Source organism: Pocillopora verrucosa, chromosome 9 (genome assembly GCF_036669915.1).
Source record: "Pocillopora verrucosa isolate sample1 chromosome 9, ASM3666991v2, whole genome shotgun sequence".
In the NCBI taxonomy this organism is placed as follows: Eukaryota; Metazoa; Cnidaria; class Anthozoa; order Scleractinia; family Pocilloporidae; genus Pocillopora; species Pocillopora verrucosa.
Genome location: NC_089320.1, coordinates 13,162,247 through 13,180,142, shown reverse-complemented (window position 1 = coordinate 13,180,142; position 17,896 = coordinate 13,162,247). Strand labels below are relative to the sequence as shown.

Here is a 17,896-nt window from a genome sequence, read left to right as displayed (position 1 = left end):
TCTTCACTCCTTTTTACCCAATAGTCACTTTGTTCTTCGGTATAACACTTTATTCGAGAAACGCTACTGTTTCGTTCTCAAAAGGTGACGGAAATGAGCCAGTGACTGATCACAGAGCAAAAGATCACGGAGCGTACAGATAACATAAAATTCCGAGTGAAGAGCTACAAATAGGATGATGAAAAGCACGCGCCTCATGCATACATGCATTAAGGATGAAACAAGAAACATTATCTTTTTTTTTTGTTGTATCGACCTAGTCCTTCGCCGTTTGATTATAGCCAGTCGCAGTTTCGTGCACGCTTTATATCACTTTAAAGTTTCATTTCCCTTTCATAATATTGCAGCTTTCTCAATTGCATGAGGCAAAGAAAACCATGGAATGTAAGAGGTTTCATAAACAAAAGGAGAGGCTCAAAATAGACGAGAAGAACTATCCAATTTTATTTAAGTAGTTCTATGCTATTCAGTGTAGTTCTATTCAAGATTGGGAAGAATGCAGTTCAAACATTTTCTGTCGATATTATTTTACCAGGGTTATCACAGAATGCTGTTACAGAGGAAGAGGGAAACGTTACAGTAAGACTGCACAACCTGTTCCAATTGAACAGATGGCAAGCCCAATGCGCCTAAGATTCAAACGCACCTGATGAAACCCCTTCATAAAACGCACTACAAATGCTAATGAATTTATTCAGCAAAACAGGACTGATAATTCCACCGTTTGAAAATCGGGACAAACCAAGAAAAGAACGTACTCAAATCAAGACGCAGTAGCATGCAATAAAAAATACATTATATAAAAGGACATATTATCAACACTTCAAAGAGACTTGCCTCTACATGTCACTGATAAATTCACGGCAGGAGGGAATTTTACTCTGACTTTCAGCCATCTTGACTCTTCAGTTGCTAGCCTGATCTCACTGATATTGAGCTTATGAAATTACCGCCGATTTCAGATATGTTCTTTGCATTAGAAGAGGGTTGGCAGGCGTTTCTTAGTTTTTAGTATCACGATAAACAGAGCAGTTAACTGAAGTATTGGCCGCATTTTTTAGCCTGTGCCTCAAGCTGAAACCGGTCGGAGGAAGAACCTTGCTCGGAATACAAAATGGATATCATACAAAACACCTTCCAGGGGCACTCGGGCCAAGATGTTAATCAAAATCCTTTTGTGCTCTTTCTTGGGCTTGTTTACTTCATTCAACTGATCTCTAAACACTTGTATCTTCCGTTCGATATAAGTAGCAGGATATTTCACTCACTTGGGTACGTTTGTTTAAGTGTTGCCTAAGTACGCATATTTCTAAACGAATTATTGACAAACAATTGCGGAAAGCAAAGCAAAACAAAGAAAAAATTCAGCTATGTGAAAACACTGGCTTTAAACCCCCTGCCACTTTTACGCTTCTCTTCCTGTGAAATTGATTTGAAAAAAAAATGAGAATTTCTAACTCAGAGAGGACTGCATACTGTAATTGTGTACGTTTCCTGAAGGCTTGGAATAGCTAAATAAGGACAGGTCTGACTTTAAGTTCCGATAAGGAAAAAGAAAGAACGATCAGAACTTTTATCTTCTGAAAAGAAGATATCATATTTTTGTTTTTAAACGTAAAGCCAATGCTAAATTAAGATCGTCTCGGAAGAAGAGTTGCATGCATGTTTGCACGTTTAAGACGGTTATTACAAAAATTTTATGCATCCGAGCGTTTGGCAGGTACGTACTTAACTTCATTTTTGAGGGGAATACACACTTTATACCGACCCCAGGACCAGGACGAACGTGTTATTAAAGATCGAGAAATTAAGATATGTTCAGAGGTTCCGTAGTATCAGCTAAAAACTTAAAACCCTTGAGCCTTGAAAATCTTACCTGCATACCTTTAGGGACTAAGCACAAAGAGTAAAGGGGTAAGTTTCTAAAGAAACTGTGGTGCTGCGTCGGTGGGAGAGTATAGCAGGTAATTTAGTGTTAACAACTGGGTTGAAAACGTAAATTAGCCACCGTAAAGGGTAAAAAAGCTGACGTTTCGAGCGTTAGCCCTTCGTCAGAGCGATTAGATTCAAGCACAAAGAGCTTGGGGAAACTTCTCGGAAAGCAAACCCGAGACGCATTCGAGGGTTATTTTATTGATACCTTGAAAGAATTAGAGGCCCTTTTCTGAGTTGTTTCACTTTTTGGAAAGTACGAGTTCGGCATTGTTTGCTGTTTCGGAGATATCCTTGTTCCTGAAATTCCCTTATTTACGCAATGGTTTGCACTTATTCACACCGATTATCCCTAGAGGTAATTTTCGGCGTTTGTGAGGCACCGAAATCTTTCTTTATGATCCATCAAATCGCGCGCGATTGGTCTAAACCCATCACGTGACCGAATGTCCCCAGCTAAAATTGGGGGATAACCGAGAATATCACCCCAGTGATATCCCCAAGTTTCAAACCTTACGTCCACTACGATAAGTCTTCGTTAAAAATTTCATTCAAGATGACAACGTTTAGTGGTTGTTTTTAGAAGAAGGGAAATATTTGTTTGTTCATAAAGTCGTACAAGAGAACACTTTGCAAAAAGAAAACATCTCACGCAGCAAACAGTAAGCTGTTCGTAAACATTTTGCGTGTTGCAAAATATTTAAAGGATGATAAACACAATAGCTTCTATTTTGCGCGAATACATGCTCATGTATTTGTCCTTGGACAAATACCTGTGCATATTTTCGCGCCAAATGGAGGCAATTGTTTATGTAACTTACACAATGTTTTTAACCAAATTCTGGATTCTCTCAGTTCCGAGTCAGTCGCATTTACCGAAAAAAAAGATAAATTACTACTTAAATTTTTAATCCTAGATTGTTGTATCTGCGATGCTACATAAGAGGAATACGATCCCTGTCCTGAAGAACGAAATGGTGTCTATTCAAGTGTCTCTTTTATCTATAGAGGCTTTATTTTTGTCATATGCATCATTACACTGATGATTTATATTAACTTATTTCTTTAGACCCTTTGTTTGGCCTACAGTAAGCCAGATTCGCTTCCTTTAAGAAAAAATATGATCTGCTTAAAACTTTGTTATGGACAACCCAGAAAGTGGTTTGTATCAATATACTTTACACCCATGGGGAGGTTAACAGGCCACACATGTACACTGTTGAAACGATGCAAGGTGAGTGTCGCAGATAAAGCATTTCTCCTTTAAACGAAGAATAACCAAATTGTTGGGAGGTGGCGGGTTAAACTTCACAAGAGGTGGAATTCAGAAGAAACATCTGAAGGAGAGACTGATATGCCACCACACTCAAGTAGTCTAAAAGAGAAAATAAATCAATGTTCTCCTGTATTCTATTTACATCGATGAAGCCGATATCGTTTTCTGTCTCTGCAATTCGGGGGAATCCTCTTATCCTTGATATCCTTCACAAGGAATCTTTCCTTCATTCTCTTATAAACTCCTACTTCGTTATTTGGTTACAACTTATTTCCTCGTTGGTGTCTTTATCCAGCCCCCTAACTGCTACTTATTGGTTTTCCCTTCTTTAAAGACCCAAATCTTTATCGATACGCAAATGATGCAGTTTGATTACAGCTACATCACTGGTCTTCAGTTTTGTCTGTGTTGAGGCTGACTGCTAGTAGTGAGGACAGACTTTGTATCCTTTTGTTTGGGCAAAGATACACAAACAAGTTGTAAACTTTAAGCGAACATATCAAATTGTGGTAGTATTTTAGGTTGAATCGTCCACGAATGTGCGGTTTTATCAAGTATATCAACGTATTACCTTTGCCTCTGACTATATTATTGTACCTCTGTGCTCGACAACTTCATTACATAGTCTACATAGAGATTTCCGTCGACCTCAGTCATCATCGTAATCGTGTGCAAGATCTTGTTCAGCAGCGATCAAACCAGCAGAATCTAATAAACATAAGTAGAGTTCAGTGGAATGCGGTTGCAATTGAAATTAGTTATCTGTTATATACCATATGGTCCAAAGACAGTTTTTGTGAGTAATTCTTCATCGTCGTACCTTCGAGGTTACCTGGGTCTTTTGTTTCCCTTAACTGACCCTAGACCCGTTTCTTAACTGCTGAAAGATAGTTGAAGTGAGACAGGTAGTGAAGGAAACAATCAGAGTGTTTTACTGTTCGTGGAAGTACAATTTCCTTCGCAGGTTGTATAGATGCGTCTACGAGAGAACAGGGCCAGAAGTGTAAGGAATTGAATTAGGGTAGACCTACTAGATTAGAGGGATACTAATTTAGCTACGAGTCTCAACTGTCATCAGTTGTGGGGGTTACAACTGATGGCAAACTCAGTTTCAACATTTGAAAGTTTAAACGCCAAAATATGTCGGAAAGTTAGTCAACAGATTGTGGCACAAAACAAGACGAAGAAAATGTTCCCTAATAGCAGTAAGTCAGTCATCTTTTGAAATTCGACCGGTCTAAGTCGGGGATTCTCACTCTGAATTTACCTCGTTGCACTTTCAGACCTACATTGTGGTTAAGGTGATTCCCTTGTTTAGCACTGCGCGACCTTTCCTGCGCATAACATTAATTGCGACATCCAAGATGGTGGCTGTTCTTCCCGCTAGCGTGGAAAGAACAGACAATGGCCGCTTTTGCAGAGCGAAATAAGAATGCCGCAAATCGGCTGAAAGCTTCCTGGTCTGCTTTCAAAAGACAAGAAAATGAAAAAAATGTGCGTGATCCGGAAGTCTGCAGTGGATTTCCACTTCGCGGCCGTCGAGTTGTAGAATTAAATGTCCTCGCTGAGGCTTTGGACGGGGCTGTGAAGCCTGTGGGGCAGCTCTACGGCTCTCCGACTGCATAAAAGAAACAGTGACTGGGCTAGGATCACTACTCTACATATGCTGTTCAAATTCCGAGTGTGGAGAGACAAATATCTGTCGAACAAATAAGACCCACCGTAGCATCGGAACACCGCGAGGGAGACCAATCTTTGATGTCAACACGAAGTTCGCTGCAGGTTTGTTTACATTTAATATTGCCAAAAATATTTTTTTCCGCGATTAAAGCATCCATTTAACGTCTAGCCAATTTTTTAATAAGTTGAATCGAATTATTTATAGGGATGCTACACGTAGGCATAGGTCCTACCCACGTAAACGAGTTGTTGTCATCTATCAATGTACCATCACTTGGAGAGTCCACGCTGAAGGCTTGCGAGAGGGAAGTAAGGCCCCAAATTGAAAAGTTGGCAAAGGAATCATGTCTGGAAAGTTTAGAAAGCGAAAGAAACTTGTGGAAAGAGGATAGTGAAAAGGAAAATGTGGCGATAGGAGCGTCATTTGACATGGGATGGCAAAAAAGGGGAAAAGCCCACAATAGCCTGACAGGTACACTGCAAGTTCTAAATCTGACAGAATTGAAAAGGGTGCATTTGGATATGCATTTTCATAGAAAGCTGCTAATTTTTCTGTGGATTGTTCTTTAGCTTACTGACAGTTTTGGTGTCAGCCAATAGTCAGTTACTAAAATAAATAAATAAATAAATCATAAATAAATAAATAAAATATATCCTTATTTCACCATTAGGTGTTGGCTCCATGGTTGGCCTGAAAACTGGCAAGGTGATTTGCTATGGTTCAAGGTCAAAAAGGTAATGTATATATTTTGTCTTCTCGTACCTTGTTGTAAACAACAAGAGCAATGTATTTTTTTTTTTCAATTTGACCACAAAAGGTACAGAATCATTCAACATATTACAGCACCCATATTTGTCTCCTCTTGAAAGTGTTACCCAGGACGTTTACCCATAATGTCTATTGTAAAGGTGAGCAACATGTGAAACTGCCAGCAGACAGTCAAAAAAGCCTCGCATACATGACTGCAGGCTCAACTGGGAAGGCTCATCAAAAGCTATGGAAGCTGATGTTTGTGTTGATCTAGTCAAAAGGTAATTACCAACCAGGTATGTAATAATAAAAATAAAAATTAAATAATAATTATAATAATAGTTGTTAACATGTTAAATTCACAGTTTTATTGCTCCAAAGAGAGACTTGTGGAATCTGTTGTTATGATATCAGTGTTACAGTATTGATACTTGAACCATGAACAGTGGAAAGTCTTACAGTACCTTACACCCTGGGTAATAATGACTGAAAATTTGACAAGAAAGCAAACATAAAAATGCACCTATATTTTTGAATATGAGTATGTTAAAAACGCAGAAAATAAAATACTTTAAGATAATGCCTATGTGTAGTTTGAGCGCCCTCACTTTTTATAGCACAAAATGTTATTTTTGTGGTTTTACCCTGCTTAACAGTTGTGGAGAAAAAAATGCAGTTGTATTTGTTCTTGTTGGGGATGATAATTCATCCACAATAAGAAAAGTGAGGAAAAATGTTGAGCACAAGGTTGAAACATGGTCAGACGTAGTCCATGCTAAAAGATCCTTTGGTAGCTCACTATACAGCATAAAGACCCAAAACAAAAGCTGGACAGATATGGTGATATGGTATTTCCAGCAATGCTTTGGTTACGCACTAAAGCAGAATAAGGATGATGAAGAAGGTGTGTGAAGTGGTCTGAAGTCTATCGTGCCCCATGCTTATGGTGACCATTCTTCCTGTGGCAACTGGTGTGGCTACTTAAAAAATCCTGCATCCTACAAACACAGAGGCCTTCCCCATGGCAAGGATCTGACAGGCAAAAGCTTGAGGCAGTCCCTGGAAAAGATCATAGAAGTAAGTACAGTGTACATGTATGGTGGCACAGCTTGCTCCTCACAAATTCCCAATTCCCACCATTTTACATATATTAGAGGAACACAACTCTAAGAAAATAGTGTTAGTGCTTATGATTGTATTCTAAATAATAACTGCAAGGGATAAAGTTATAAGTGTTAGGGGGACTATCAACCTCTTTCTTAGTTTCACAAGCTTTATGAGATACCAAATTTTAGTAAATAAAAACCATTTGCTTCTTCAATTTAGGTTTATGCTTCAAATGCCAAGAAGCTAGCTCCCCTTGGGTCGAGCCAGGCAAATGAAGCACTCAACAACACTATAGGAAGCAAAGCTCCAAAGATCAGACACTACAGATCTAGTGAAAGCAATGACTTCCATGTTGCATGTGCTGTTGGCCAAAAGAACTTTGAAAGAGAAACAGAAAACAAGAGAATACAAGAAGAAAAGAATTGAGAAGAAAGAGAAGCGGTTGAAAAAGACAAAACAGCTTGAGAACAAAGAAGGACAACGATATAGTTCTGGAATGGGCTTTGATGGACATGATGCCGCTCAGGAAATTCCAGCACCACTTGCAGCCTCAAAGATTGAGAAAATATCATTAACCAAAGACTACCATCAAATCATATTTGATTTGGAAACATCTGGAAGGGGTAATAGCTTTGCAGGGTGGAGTTCAGCAAAAAAGTAACAAAGTGAATATAGCCATGTTTGTCTTAGCAGGGTATTTCTGAATTGCACATTAGAGAATAATTATATTTAATCAAGGAATTGATTTTCTATTTTGCTAGATTGCTGAAGACTCATCCTGCTAATTTGCATCACATAGATTCCTTTGTTTTATTATGCCTTGTTCTTAAAGAAAATGGGTGAGATGCAAATTAGCAGGACAGGTATTCAGTAATCACTCCTATTTTTATTTTAGATATAACCTGCATAGATGCACTAAGCTTTTTTATTACATTTTTCCTTGTGATATCTTTGTAAAGTAATAATTGGATTACAATATCTTAAAATTTGTTCATCTTTGTTAACATCAGGTAATGATGCTGAAATCCTACAAATTGCAGCAACAGATGGTAAAGATGATTTCTATATTTATGTCAAGCCTTGTCATGTAATATCACCAGAAGCATCTGCTGTGAACAAACTCACCTTCCAAAGAGGAATGCTGTTTCATGATGAGAAGCCAATCTCTGATGCCATTGCAATTGATGTGGCCCTGAAGAACTTCATTGAGAGGTTCAAATCAAGAATGCCTTGCATTTTAGTCGCACACAATTGCAAATCCTTTGATGCCGGGTTCTTGGTGCAAGCAGCAGAGAAAAATGGAGTCATGGATGACTTAGCTAAAACCGTTTCTGGCTTTGCAGACTCTCTTCCAGTATTCAGGGAATTGCTTCCTGAAAGGAAATCCCATAGCCAGGAAAACCTTGCACAAGATCTTCTGCGTAAATCCTATGAAGCTCACAATGCTCTTGCAGATGTGCAAACACTACCAGCTGGTGAACAAGTTTCTAAATGTCAAACTGCTACAAAAGCACAGCTTCAAAGTTTCATGGGTGGCATCCTATCAGAAGCTCCTAAAAGAAAAGAAACTTCTGGAGGGAAGTACATTTCAGCTTCTATGGCCATTAAGTGTGCAAGCTCAAGAATTGGGTCTCCATCACCTACAAGTGGTGTACCAAAGAGGCAAGGAAGAAGGGGTGAATCAAGTTCTGATGGAGAGGTTTGACAACAAACCCAGAGTCTCCTCAAACAAGCAGGTGCTGGCACAAATATGTCAGTACTTTATAAATAAAGCAAATTAAGATTGCGATTTGTGCAATTAATGTTTTGTAAAACTAATATTTACTCTGTTGGTTTGGTTGTAAACAAAAATGCAAACAGTAATTCTGAAAGGGTCTATATTAATATTAAATTCAATTCGATTCTGTGGAACCAACCACCAAGAGGATTAACTTAATTTAGTGACATGTTGAAGCATGAAAGTCGAACAAAATGTAAAAAGTTTGAAAACCATTTTTGCATGGGAAATGTAGTAGTCACAATGAGGACCAATGAGACATTGAAGTGTGGTTCTGAAGTATAAAAAGCATATTTTAAAAGTACAATTTGTATTTTTCAGAGTATACTACATTATACTGTATATATTCACTCCTGTTAGAGTGATGGGAGAAGAATTCACATTTTGCTGTGCGTAGAAACCAAACAAGAAGACATAAAAAGAATAGGAATCAACAGTCTTTTCTTCAAGTTTCTTTGTCGAGCCTTTATTGCCCCAAAGCAAACAAAATCGAACCTTAGCTCACTGGAATTAACAAAACGCCAGCGCAACAAAATTGTTTCAACTAAAGGTTCATAACTTCAAAATCTCATCAAGTCTTGACTTACCTCATTCTTTATTATTTTTTTACTCTTCCCAAGTATGAATTTCAGTGTTAGCAAGATCAAACACATAAAAACAACCGAAAGCAAGCTTGATATCAAGTGCATACCTCGAACACGATGGGCGCCATTTTGTGTCTCGTCCCAGTCCTCACCGCGCAAATTCTCCATCCTGACTGCGTTCTCAAAACCATGTCCACCTTTCACGGCAGTTTGTGAGGGAACAAGCACGGTGACACCCGACTTTTTTTTCAGGTATTTGCTAAGAACATTCTAATAAAGAACATATTTGAATAGGGAAAAAATGTTGATAGTAGAACATGATTTTTTTTTTAAATAGTTCCGTACTTGGCGTATTTTGACAAAGGCGAGGACTTCAAGCTAACCACTGTCCGAGAAAGTGCAAAATCCCCACAACCAGGCAATCAGAAACAGGTAGCATGAAGCAATACTTTTTATCTTAATAAAAGAAGCTTTAATTTCAAAATAAAATTTTGTGTCCTTCAAGTTACCAAGGCTAAATTCTGTATGAAGGTGATTCGAATTTTTAACGCGCAACAAGTAAAAATACCCCTTCTTAAGAACCTGCTGACGCGTAAACAAGCACGGTGACCCCATTTTTTTATTGCATTTTTTTAATGTTTATATCACGAATGTTAATTATACCAAGTTTCAAAAGAAGTTGATGATAGAACAATTTCAAGGGAATTACCCTAACACATTTTACCATTACCAAACAAGGATATCAGTATTTTGAATTTATGTCATCTTAATCCGTGAATGATCCGGCTCGTCAATACAAGGCTTACACCTCTACAATAACCTGTACAAAACAGTCTCTTACAGATTTCCTGTACTACATAAAGCTGTCTGGTAACCCGTGGTCGATTTGGCTGGGAGTCATTTCTGGCTAGTTTACGGACGCAAATTACCCGCAAACTAAGGTTATATTGCCATTTTCTATCTTTAAAATATTCCCGGTATTATGCCGTGTTCTAAAAGAAAAATGTGATAACGCACTGAATATTCCGAAAAAAAAGTTTGGAAATAATTTTGACGAGACATTTAAAAATCTAATTTGTAAAAATTTTAAAAAACTTAAAAAAATATCTGATGCTGCGTTAAAAAAAATTTGACGCTGGCAGTAAATACGAAAATATAAGCATTAAAAATATTATTTTATCTATAACAACGTATGCAGATGTAATATTTTTCCGCATTTAGATTGTCACGTTTCGAAACTCAGCCTGAAATCTGTTTAATTTGAAATTTTTCGTCACGCTTTTAAAAACTAAACGTCAAAATGACTTGTTATGATCCCTTAGGATGTGCTCTAAAATTTCGTTTTCCAAGTTTTTAAAAATTACAAGAGAACGTGAGAATCCAAGTGCAATCAAAATCTGACTGAAAAGGAAAAAAAAACTTGAAACAACTTTAACTGATCAATATATTTAAACCAATAAAGCAAAATGTCCTAAAGAAAAAATTCTCGAACGTATATTTTAAAGTAATCAAAAAGCACATATTGCTATTTATTTTTCAGTAATAGGCAGATAAATATCCAGGTTCTTCGTTACCTGAAAAAAAAAAGACGTCTTTATAAATCATGATCCATTTGATCACTTTAAAAGTCTAAAAATAATCAAGAAGGCGTCCACTTTCTATGCCTTTACTTTCGCTGCTCTCAATTCAAGCCGGAAGTTGCGGGAGCTCGAATGCTTACGCAAATCAACACAACAGAACAACTAAGACGTCCGGAACTCTTAAGTTAGAACTGACCAATAACCCCTGAAATGCCAAGATCACCGTCAAATCCTACAGCGGTTTTGAAGGGGAATCGGATCACTAATTTATATCAGTAAAAAGTAAAAAGTGCACACACAAATCGAAGAAACCTCCTTGCTCTACGAAGAATTATGAATCCCCGCAATCATTGTTACGACGTAACAAAAAAGGGGAATGTGTTTACTTTTGATATTGTGGTGGGTTGTTGAAAAGTCTGGTGATCTGACAAGATTGATGAGTGAAACTGAAATTTCAAATCGCTGGATATGGTGTACACATTAAAGTCAAACTAAAAAAGGGTACATTATCTTTTTTCCCGAAATAAAGCTTCATAGAAACTGAAAGAAAAATCATGTGACAAAACGCATGAGGATCGAGGCGGATACAAGGTAAATAAAAGGATCGAGGCGGATATTAGGTAAATAAAATACGGCAGATCATTCTATCGATCGAAGTTAAAGAGTTCGAACGTTTTCGGCTCAGCATTTTGCAAGGGAAATCACTAAATTAGCTGTGATAAATGAATTTATGGCTGCTGTAAACGCTCAGGTAAAAGGTACAATTGAAACTTCAAAAGATTTGGAAGCTGGGGAAAGCGAAGGAGAAAATGAACTGAAGAGAGAAAATGATACACAGAGTGGCCTAAATTTTTTGAAGAAATACTTCAAGCTCGAAAGTTTTAAAAGGACTTTCAACCCAGTGATTCAAAACAATACTATAACTCTCAGAAACGTTGTTGTCGCTGCTTCAACCTACGGTCTGGAAAGACTTTTGAACGCCGGAGTATTCCACTGTCCTGACAATGGCTATCGACGGTATGGATTCGCGTTCCTATTCGGCCCTGTTCTAATCCTGTTCTGCATAAACCTCTTGGTCATCGGCGAGGTATGGAAGCTGTCTTCCCGGAGGCACGTGAAACGCTACAGAAGACGTGGCGACTTTACCGCTGGGGTTTTACCAAGTATCCTAAAAGCCTGTGTCGGACCGGCAGTGTGGTTGATTGTCGCCTTTCTCGAAGAAGATTATTATCTGTGTGCCACGATTGGCCCCTCTCCACAGAAAGAGATGAAGCAACACGAAAACGTCGTTTTGGACCGGAAGCGGATGGTAGACGAGAGTAAGAGCCAATCACATTTATGGGCATGGGTCATACTGATCACGCTTGTTGCTATCGGAACTGTAATGATAATCTGGAAGCGTTGTTACCTTAAAGACAATCTCCTCATGGAAAGTAAGTTGCTTCTGTGTAAAAAATTGACAAGCTCTATTTCCAAGAAAACTGATATACTTCCTTTTCTTCTGCAGATCTCTATTCGTATGAAAGAAGAGAGGCCCTGAGCGCGCAGATGACGTTTAAAAAACGTATGAACGGGGAGAAGGCGTTTGAAGAACGGATGGAAGGTCTTGGAAAAGACCCTGACCTCGACGAAGTTCCGAGAGTGACTAAACACGGTAAAAAAGATCATGAAAAAGTTACTCTTTATAAAGATGGAATTCCAGAAAATATAGGAAAGAAAAAAGTGGAGGAAATGTTTAAAGGTAAGGAAATAGTTAACTCTTAAACGAAGTGCTTTAAATTGCTTTTTGGTGTGTTTTTTATGAGGGACATAACCGGCTAACTTGTCGTCAAAGCTATTTCGAGTGACAAGCAGGGAAGATTAAAATCTCTTGGTATACCGTTTTCAGTTTGATTTCTCTGAAGCTGAAAGAAGCATTCACCCTTTTTACTTCATTCATTTTAAAGTTCTCTGGACACGCCTTGTTCTTAAACAAAATCCTGTCACAGAGGCAAAAACATTTGCAAAAACTGCTCATGTCAGACGAACCAAATTATCTCTAAGTACATCCTGGCCCAAAGGTGCCTCAAAATGCTTTCAGAATTTCCGACAAAGAAATGTGTAATGAATGGTAAAACCTATCTTTTTTTCGTTTGTTACCTGAGAAATAGTATTAAAAAATGCTTAAAATAAGTTCTTGAGCTGTGATCATTTTTTTCTTTGACAAATAATGTGATCCTCTTTCTATCACAAAATTACACATACCGGTCAGAGCCACCTTAATTCTTATAATGATTCAGGTGGTTCTGACCCGTATGTAAAGAGTTTAATAGACGTTTGACAACCCAAATAATTCATTTGAAATTGGTGAGTATTCGTTTCACGTGCCAAAATTAAATCAACATGAGAAAACAAACCTAAGCGATCCAAGACTCTTTATGTGAAGGTTTTTCACCTAAGGAATGGAATGGCAATTGCCTCGTCTTGCCTCATGCTAACTACGGCCCTGGGTTCATAAGTTGTGATCATTTTTTCTTTGACAAATAATGTGATCCTCTTTTTATCACAGAATTACACATACGGGTCAGAGCCACCTTAATTCTTATAATGATTCAGGTGGTTCTGACTCGTATATAAAGAGTTTTTTTAAAACTCCTAGAAAGTTGAAATCGCGCCGCAATAGGCTACAAATGGTTTCACCTTTGCACAAACGTTTGTTGACAACTTGTCATTTGTCACTTCTCTCAGATTACAAAGTTGGCGAAAGCAGCGATAAATGGCACTACAAATTGCCTTACGATGCCTTTAGGAAAAAGTACCCTCGTATTTCCACAGGATGTCCTCGCGATCCTTGGGTAGCGGTACAGAAAAATGTTCTCGACTCAAGAACCCAGAAGAAAAAAAAGAAGCATTTCTCGACCGATTCCGCAGAAAATGAAGTCTAACAAGCTTCACAAAGAGGCGATGTTCAGGCAGAGGAAAAGTAAATGTCTTAACAGATAGATTAACCTATTTTGTTTTACATATTTTATCACTTTTACGCTGAAAGTATTTTTCCGTCAGAGAAAACAATACAAAATTTCGACCGAAAGGTAAAAAAGATCCACATCAGTTAAAATGTAAATAGAAAAATGGTCTCTCCCCCCAAATAATTTGCGGAACCTCTGGAAATATAGTCCATAATTTATAACCGAAAAGTCTGCATCTGAGCAGAAAATATTTCTTTGTTTCTTAATGGAAAAGTTGAAAAAGATAAAAATGGTTTACTTGGCTAACAAGTTAAGATAAAAAGATGGTAGAAGCTAATCGATTAGGGACGCCAAGTTATACCCGATTTTAACTACCACAGATGCAATTTTTCGGTTGTGAGAGTTCTACGTGCAAATTTCACTGTTAGTTATTTCTTCAATTTACCTCTCGTTGGGGCACAGTGTAACATTTTGTGGCATCGTTCTTAAGTTTTGCTACAAGTACAAAAAAAAATCTCTTATTTGAACTTATGAAGGCAGTCCCTTAGACTTAAATTGATTAGCGAGTAACGACAACGTATTTCCAACGAGTATTGTATTGAATGAAGATAACATGCATATCTGTTAGTATTTTTTTCCAGACTTTATGCTTTAATCTTCTACTTCAGTGAAATTATAATTATCACTATGATTATAATTATGATATAATTATAATTATTATAATTATCATGAAACATACCTGACAAAAAATGCACATTTGTCGTGACTCGTACATAATTGTATCACAAGTGTCATGGTGGATTTTGTTTCTGTGTTGAAGTGTTTAGTTCCTCTGTACTCTATTCTTTCTTTCACTCAAAAAATACCTTACTTAGAGCTATCCCTGCGATGAGTTCCTGTTTTCTTAGAGCTCTTAATTCTGCACCACATCAGGTTCCGAACATTTTCCCTTTTCAGTAATTATACCTTTTTATGGTCTTTGAAATTTACGGCCATAATCACCCCTTTCATGGTACAATAAATTTTTTTGTGACCATCGGTTCTTTTTTTAAGGGAGTAAGAGACTTTGCGTAGGGGCTCCTACTTGTAGAAGTAATCTCCACACCCCTACCCCCACCCCTCTCCTTATTTTTGACTATCGACCGCCCCCTTAGTATAAATTTTCACTCTCCCCAGCCTTCCGCTGCCATTAAAATCAAAGATGGCGGCCATAATATTCGTTATGAAATTACTTCGCACTCGCTAGCCAAAATTACGCCTGCTCTGCAGGCTATGTGGAACAAACTAACCTTTGACAACCCAAATAATTGCGTTTAAAATTGTCGATTATTTGTTTTGAGTTGCAAAAACTTAAATTAATGTGAGAAAACAAACTAAAACAGGTTTAAGCGACATTGTCTGAAGGTCTTTTTTAATCAAAGGATAGTTTTTATTCATATAAATCGAACCAGACACTCAATGACACCAAGAGGTTTGTGATGAACGCGGAGCAAATATAAAACAGGATGGAACACGTTTGACCCTTGACTCGGTATCTATACTTTTGCTTAACAAGTCATTGAGCCCAACGGTGTAAAGTCCTTTGTTTGGACCGAAAAACAACCAATTAGAAAACAATTGCTGCTTGAAACGCATCTAAGTGACTAACCAAGAATTTCGCTGTATTTCACTCCCTTCGTCTCTCAAATGTTTTTCTTAGTGAAATGAGTTGATGCGAGAGATATCGTTTCGGCTCTACATCCAGGAAATTTGCGAAATCTCTGCAAAGGGAGCTCAACATTTTCAACTCAAACATCCGCAAGACAATATCTGACAAGTCATCTAAAAGTTTTCAATGGGGAACTTTTACGTTCCAATTTTGGTGACAACCGGTTCTTTTGATTTAAGTGATCTGTATGAGACATTGCGACACAAGAAAAAGTTTATTGAGTTTTGCTACATCGAGCAACGACTAAGTCCTTCAGCTCAGGATGAATGTAACAAATCTCTTGGTAGTTTATACCGAGAGAACTTTTGGAATTCGTATGTTAGCTTATATTTTTCTACTTTCGTGAAATTGCAATCATATCTTCGTAACATTCAAGAACTCTGCAAATTCCTTGTGACCCTAAAGTTAAGTGAATAATTTTCTTAGCTGTGTCATCGCATCTTTTGTTCCAGTGTTGAAGTGTTTAATTCCTTTTCGTGGTCAGCGCTTATCTCTTCTCTTTGTTTCACTGGTGAAAGACTTTTTTTAGAACAATCCCTGGAATGACTTCCTGTTTTTCTGCTGCTCTTGATTTTTGTGTGTTTAAATATAGACTAATAGGCCTCGGGTTGCATAAATGATCTCTAGATTGGAATGTGTTCCGGTTTTCTACGTTTCAAAACGTGCATCAAATCAGTTCAAACTAATTTTTCCCTATTTGATGTTACCCTTTACCGTATTTTGTATTTACAGCCATAATCACTCATTTTATGACTGAGAACCAAATGTTCCTTCCTTTCGCTAAAAGAAGGGTTCGTTTTTTAGGAGACTGCACACCATAAGAGCTCTTGAAACGATACTCTCTTGCTGATACCTGTCTGGGAACGAGTTTCAAATTCTAACGTAGAATATTCGTAAATAAGTTGAATTTGAGTAGGGCCAGTAGTATTTTAATTCACTCGCGTTACCTATTAACTTAACCAAAGTTTATCTTCACAAGTCACAAAATGTAGTTATCACACTAAGATACATCTCGTTGCACTTTCAAGTTCATAAAACTCCCTCCAAATATGTTGGAGTACGTAGTTTCCTACCTAAAAATAACACAATTATAGCTTTGCTCCCTCCTAGTAAAGTGCATCGACTCAAACATGTGAGGCCTACTCAGTGTCGAAGGCCTTGTTAACTTAACATGACCGCAACACTCACAACTATACAAAACAAAATGCCAATTAAAAAAACTCACCCGTGTGTGGAGCAACCTGATATTAAGAGGTCTTGAAGTGAATAGCAACTTGCTATGGAGAGTTGGCTGCATTCTGGCGTTGCCGATTTCTATAACTAAGAAAAAACTTTGATATAATCACGTTTGCTATGTGCATATCATAGATTCTCTTATTTTGTGAAACAGTCTGAATCAAATAGACATTTGACAACCCAAATAATTCATTTAAAATTGGTGAGTATTCGTTTCACGTGCCAAAATTAAATCAACATGAGAAAACAAACCTAAGCGATCCAAGACTCTTTATGTGAAGGTTTTTCACCTAAGGAATGGAATGGCAATTGCCTCGTCTTGCCTCATGCTAACTACGGCCCTGGGTTCATAAGTTGTGATCATTTTTTCTTTGACAAATAATGTGATCCTCTTTTTATCACAAAATTACACATACGGGTCAGAGCCACCTTAATTCTTATAATGATTCAGGTGGTTCTGACTCGTATGTAAAGAGTTTTTTTAAAACTCCTAGAAAGTTGAAATCGCGCCGCAATAGGCTACGAATGGTTTCACCGTTGCACAAACACCGTTGCACAAACCTATCATTTGTCACTTCTCTCAGATTACAAAGTTGGCGAGTGGAAAGGCGGCGATAACTGGCACTAAATATTCCCTTACGAAGCCTTTAGGGAAACGTACCCTCGAATTTCCAAAGAAAGTCCTTGCAATCCTTGGGTAGCGGTACAGGGAAATGTTTCCGGCTCAAGAACCCAGAAGAAAAGCCGTAGCTTGAGTTGAAACGGAAAAATAGAAAATATCTTGACAGATAGATTTATCTAATTTGTTTTAGTTATTTTATCACTTTTACGCTGAAGAATTTCATATTTTTTGTCAGAAAAAAATACAAAATTTCGATTGAAAGGCAAGAAAGAAACATATCAGTTATAGGTAAATAGAAAGATGGTCTCTCCCCCCCCCCAAAAAAAAATAATTTGAGGAACCTTTGGAAAGATAGTCTATAATTTATAACCGAAAAATCTGCATCTTAGCGGAAAATGTTTCTTTGTTTCCGGATGGAAAAGTTGAAAAGGTAAAAACGGTTTTCTTGGCTAACAAGTTAAGATAAAAAGATGATTGACTAGGGACACTCATCTCAAATCATACCCAATTTTAACTACCACAAATGCAGTTTTTCGGTTAAATTTTAGTTTTTTGGTTAGTTATTTCTTCAATTTACCTCTCGTTGAGGCACAGTGTAACATTGTATGGCATTTTTATTAGGTTTTGTACAAAAGTAAGTACAAGAACACATCTCTTATTTTAGGAAGGCAGTCCCTTAGACTTCAATTGACTAG

The 17,896-nt window shown here is 37.5% G+C and overlaps 2 protein-coding genes and 1 pseudogene across 3 annotated transcripts; 2 read left to right on the top strand and 1 right to left on the bottom strand.

The window, feature by feature from the left end:
- Positions 1-3,986: 3,986 nt before the first annotated feature.
- LOC131791124 (uncharacterized) lies at positions 3,987-7,172 on the top strand (annotated as a pseudogene).
- On the bottom strand, positions 5,993-17,297 carry LOC131798872 (uncharacterized). Its single transcript, XM_066172051.1, has 5 exons — positions 17,241-17,297; positions 16,569-16,663; positions 9,111-9,377; positions 7,872-8,299; positions 5,993-6,698 (listed from the first exon to the last, which is right to left on the bottom strand). Exons 2-4 carry the CDS (start codon positions 16,638-16,640, stop codon positions 8,273-8,275), a joined length of 366 nt encoding a protein of 121 aa, XP_066028148.1. The 5' UTR covers positions 16,641-16,663; positions 17,241-17,297; the 3' UTR covers positions 5,993-6,698; positions 7,872-8,272.
- LOC131798914 (calcium homeostasis modulator protein 5) lies at positions 10,666-14,371 on the top strand. 2 transcript variants are annotated; one of them, XM_059116577.2, is made up of 3 exons: positions 10,666-12,120; positions 12,195-12,428; positions 13,502-14,371. In XM_059116577.2, the coding sequence occupies exons 1-3, from the start codon at positions 11,418-11,420 to the stop codon at positions 13,609-13,611; spliced, it is 1,047 nt and encodes a 348-aa protein (XP_058972560.2). In that variant the 5' UTR covers positions 10,666-11,417; the 3' UTR covers positions 13,612-14,371. The 2 variants fall into 2 exon arrangements, with proteins under 2 accessions (XP_058972560.2, XP_066028147.1); XM_066172050.1 differs by having other exon boundaries at positions 13,415-14,371.
- Positions 17,298-17,896: the final 599 nt, after the last annotated feature.

Coding starts and splice junctions, on each gene's coding strand:
- LOC131798872 (XM_066172051.1), bottom strand. CDS start 16,640: ATGCAGCCAACTCTCCATAGCAAGTTGCTATTCACTTCAAGACCTCTT. Junction 9,378..16,568: donor TCAGGTTGCTCCACACACGG/GTGAGTTTTTTT, acceptor GTTCTTTATTAG/AATGTTCTTAGCAAATACCT. Junction 8,300..9,110: donor AAAAAATAATAAAGAATGAG/GTAAGTCAAGAC, acceptor CTTTTCTTTTAG/GAGCTTCTGATAGGATGCCA.
- LOC131798914 (XM_066172050.1), top strand. CDS start 11,418: ATGGCTGCTGTAAACGCTCAGGTAAAAGGTACAATTGAAACTTCAAAA. Junction 12,121..12,194: donor AGACAATCTCCTCATGGAAA/GTAAGTTGCTTC, acceptor TTTCTTCTGCAG/ATCTCTATTCGTATGAAAGA. Junction 12,429..13,414: donor AGTGGAGGAAATGTTTAAAG/GTAAGGAAATAG, acceptor CACTTCTCTCAG/ATTACAAAGTTGGCGAAAGC.